The 4,906-nt window shown below is 31.5% G+C and overlaps 1 protein-coding gene across 1 annotated transcript; it reads left to right on the forward strand.

Annotated features, from left to right (window-relative positions):
• Positions 1-2,661: 2,661 nt before the first annotated feature.
• On the forward strand, positions 2,662-3,765 carry LOC140819225 (ethylene-responsive transcription factor ESR2-like). Its single transcript, XM_073179237.1, has one exon. It carries the CDS (start codon positions 2,662-2,664, stop codon positions 3,763-3,765), a length of 1,104 nt encoding a protein of 367 aa, XP_073035338.1.
• The last annotated feature ends 1,141 nt before the right edge of the window (positions 3,766-4,906 follow it).

The following is a 4,906-nucleotide window of genomic DNA, read 5'->3' on the forward strand; positions in this document are numbered from 1 at the left end:
GGTCATTGTTCTTTTCTTAAGCATTTTTTTAAATATTAATTTAATCTCGTTTTGTTTGAGTGATACATAAAATTTAAAAATATTGACGTGACAATTAAAATATGACAAAAACTTGTGTGAGAAGGTCTTACAGATCGTATTTTTTGAGATAGATCTTTTATTTGGGTCATCCATGAAAAAATATAACTTTTTATGCTAATATTATTATTTTTTATTGTGAATATCCGTAAGTTTGACTCATCTCACAGATAAAGATTCGTAAGACCGTCTTACAAAAGACTTACTTTTAAAATATTGATATAAACATTAAACACTAAAAAATGTTGATATATTATTTTCTAATATCATGTCAGTACTCCGATATACTATGAAAAATCAATTCATAAGATCAAAAATTCTTTGTTAATACCGATATAAGGATTTAAATTTGATATATGTGCTTTTGAAATTCAAAAAACAATTACTTCTTACGTCTCATGTATTTATACTTGTGTATGTTTTTACAAAGAAATAAAGTATTTGAAAAATAAATTTTGAAAAGAAATTTCGAATTTTACTCGTATGAATGTCATAATATAATAAAATATTTGTTGGAACTTGGAAAAAATAATGTATTTTAAATGATATGGAAAGATGGATAAAAATAAAATAATATTAAATATGAGACGGATAAAAAAATGTGGCTTTTTCACACATAATTGTTCCATTCTTAATTAATTCCTTGCGTATAATAGAATTGGAAAATATTAACTAAATTTTATTTATTTATTTATTATCTTCTTTGATTAAAAACATGATCATTCAATCGAACATTGTCTATTTTAATAAAGGATGTCATTTTTTTCCCTAAAATCTAAATATTATTGATCAAAATTTCTCTATTTGGGGGCCATGTATACAAATAGGTTATATTATTTTTTTAGTAAAGAAATATATATTTTTTAAATTTCTTATTATGAAATCCGTTAATTGAATAACATTTTAAATGTTATTTTCTACTATAATTTAAAATAAGATATTGTAACTCGAACAAGATTATTATGAGACTGAAAAGTAATAGATCTTATATTTATATAATTATATGCTTAAAACTGCCAAAAAAACATCAACAAATATTGCCAAAAAGAAATGTTTCAATATGTTTGGTTTCGAAAAAATAAATTAAATATTATACATACCTAATAATTTTTGGTTTATTTTCCTCGTCATGTTTTTATAAAACAACAAATATTCCTTCTATTTATTAAAATGTTTTTCCCCAACTTTTGCAACACATTGTGACATTGTCCTCCATTTGTCTAAGATATATAATTTTCCCCACAATTTACGGATCCCAAAATTTTAATTACATACTCCGTTTTATGGCAAAAACTTGTGTGAGACGGTCTCACGGGTATTATTTGTGAGACGGATCTCTTATTTGGATCACCCATGAAAAAATATCACTTTTTATGCAAAGAATATTACTTATTATTGTGAATATGGGTAGGGTTGACCCGTCTCACAGATTATAATCCGTGAGACGGTCTCACATGAGACTCACTCCCGTTTTATATATATATATAACCAAAATTTCATTTTAGCTCTCTTTTTCAATCTTTAATGATTTTAATGAGGTTTTTAACGAGGAATGTTGACATGACAGTGATATTGTATATACAAAGTGCCGTATCGGTGCAACATATGTTGCATTAGATTCATATTAAAATAGCTAAAATTAAATAAAAAATAGTGAAATAAAGTTGAATTTTGATTATATATACATATATATATATATCTATATAATATATACATATATATAATATATATATGGCAAAAACATGTATGAGATATCTCACATATCGTATTTCGTGAGACAGATATTTTATTTGGGTTATCAATCAAAAAATATTACTTTTTATGCTAATAATATTACTTTTATTGTGAATATCGATAAGATTAACCCTTATCACAAATAAAGATTCGTGAGACCGTCTCACAATATATTTACTATATATATATATATATATATATATATATATATTATATATAATATATATATATGCTGCACACATACCGTGCACACATATGTGAGCACCGATGAAGTGTCACTCACCTATTGGGTGCGCAATTTTCTATATTTCATCACATCCAATATGTGAGTGACACCTCATCGGTGCTCACATAAGTGTGCACGGTGAGTGTAAAACATATCTCACTTATTGTATATATATGAGCATATTCTTGGGCTACCAAATAATATATTTATAAGATACTAACACATAAAATTTTACATTATTTTTGAATCGGATAATCTGATATTTTAATTTATTATTTTTGAATAATTCTAGTTTAGTTTTAGAAATGCTAGAAATATCATAAAAAATTATTTTAATGAAAAAATATCTTAATAAAATATTCCTCTATTTTTATCTGAAATTTAAAATTAAAAATACTATGAAAATAATAAAAATTTATTTTATATAAAATATTTTAATTCGTACGCATATATTGTATTAATTAACAAGTTTAGTCTAAATAGTATACGGCGGAGACACGGATTAGCCCATAGGCCTCCACACGAGCGAGTATTCTCTAATTAATACACTATAAATGCCTTGAACGACATGCTCTCACCACCTTCTTCTTTACCATACACTCCGATAATTTGTCATACATACTATGGAAGAAGCTTCGCGGAGGCTCAACACCGCCGCTCTCACGGCCAACATACCGGAACCCGACCCACTTCTTGCACCATCTGCCCTGGCGCCGAAGAGAAGCATGGGGAGCTCTTCCACGGGTGCCAACAAAAGAGCCCTGAAGGAAACAGCAACCACAGGAGGCGGCGTCACCATTAGGTACCGTGGCGTCCGGCGTCGTCCGTGGGGGCGTTATGCTGCGGAGATACGGGACCCACAGTCCAAAGAAAGGCGTTGGCTCGGCACCTACGACACGGCGGAGGAAGCAGCCTGCGCCTACGACTGTGCAGCTCGTGCCATGCGTGGCGTGAAGGCGAGGACGAACTTTGTGTACCCTAGTTCTTCCGCACACTGCGCCGCTCCGGAGAATCTCATCCATCCGTATAGTTTAGTCAGGTCATCTCATCCTTATGTCGGAGATCACATGGGTCCTCGCCAGTTTTTTTCATCGTGTTCCTCGAGAAACCCTGATTTTCTTCATTTCAATGGATCTAGCCATGTGAGGAGCCGCGATCCAATGAACATGCTTATGTTTTGCGACTATTTTAACTCACAAAACAATCCAGATTCGTCCTATTCCCACGTCCCTTTACAAGAACAAATCACGGAATGTTCAAATGCCTTCCCGGAATTTTCTTGTAATTTAACCACTCAAATTTCAGAAAACAGTATCAGTGGTTCTACTCTAACAACCAGCGGCGGAATCTCCGGCGGTGACGACCTTGATTGTTTGGATTTTTTCCGAACCGAAAGGTCTGATTCTGGTTTGCTTCAAGAAGTTCTACACGGGTTTTTCCCAAAGCCTACGGAGGTTAAGGCAGAGCCACTGCAAACTCCGGTTCACTCTCTTCCTCCTTCGCCGGAGATGTCTGAGAGTTCAGTCAAACTCGACAACTATGAAGCTTTCGAAAATATGTACAATAGCCAAATAAATTCTCCACAGCTTGATCATAATTTTAAATCTGCCTGCAGTTTTCTTGGGGTTGAATCGAACTCTATGACCCCGTCGCACGACGATTTTCAGGCGCTTGATTGCGATTATCAAGCTAACTGGGAGAGTTTTTTCACTGCCAACAAGCTCTAGGTCTCACCGCAGATTGAAGTTCATAATCATAATGCGTGATGGAAATTGTCTGTGAGGTTTAATCTATCTTAATTATATGCATTAATCTTATTTAATGGAATAAATGTACGTCTATTAAAATAGATATAGATTCATGTATGTTTTATTTTTATTTTTATTTTTCTTATTTGTGCAATTTCTTGTAAATTTGTATGAGCTGATCAAGAATTTGCTCATTTTTATTCAAAAAAATTGCCATTTATCTTTTCCATTGATATGGTGAATTTCTTGCCTTTAAACCTAACAAGAATATGGGTGGCAATGGGGATGAAGATGACATTTTTCTCTACTCGGAGATTTTTCATTTTTGCGGGGGTTAAGTTTGTAGGGTAGGTATCTTGTAAGACGGTCTCATGAATCTTTATTTGAAACGGTCAATCCAACCGATATTCACAATAAAATATAATACTCTTTACATAAAAAGGAATATTTTTTAATGGATGACCCAAATAAGAGATCTGTATCACAAAATATGACCGGTGAGATCGTTTGATACAAGTTTTTACTAAGTTTGTATCGGGTCTCAATATCTGGTTTTATCTGATTAGTCTGAAAATTATTATCTCGACTTTGTGGACATCAAATCTTCATCATCGCATCAAATAATCTAAAAATGATAACGAAGTGAACCAGATTTAACTTCATCATCCCCAACGTGAAGTGAATTAAATTATTTTCATCACCGCTGCAAATATTTGTTTAATTAACCAAAAAAATTTCAATTTCACTTGAAGAATATTGAGGTAATAATCTAATTATATTTATAAATATTAATATTACTTAACAAATAATACGAGCTTTTATAATTCATAGTTTTAATAAAAATGAATGAAATCACATAATTATTATGAGGTAAAGAGTTGGATCATCAACAAAAATTGAATGTTAAGGATTTGAGTTTTTTTTTTATTAGTAAGAAAATTCATTATTATTATTATTATTAGAAATGATATTATTATCGGGGGACTTTGAGATGAGTTCGGAGACGAGATTAACATTCTCTTATCTCTCTCCGATTTGCTTAATTGGGATTTGAAAAATCACCCAACGCGCCCCATTTCGGATTTTTCTTGTGACCTCAAATCCGTGAGAAAAATTGACA

Source organism: Primulina eburnea, chromosome 18 (assembly GCF_022965805.1).
Source record: "Primulina eburnea isolate SZY01 chromosome 18, ASM2296580v1, whole genome shotgun sequence".
NCBI lineage: Eukaryota > Viridiplantae > Streptophyta > Magnoliopsida > Lamiales > Gesneriaceae > Primulina > Primulina eburnea.

Excerpts from the sequence above, each read along its gene's own strand:
- LOC140819225 (XM_073179237.1), top strand. The coding sequence starts at position 2,662 with ATGGAAGAAGCTTCGCGGAGGCTCAACACCGCCGCTCTCACGGCCAAC.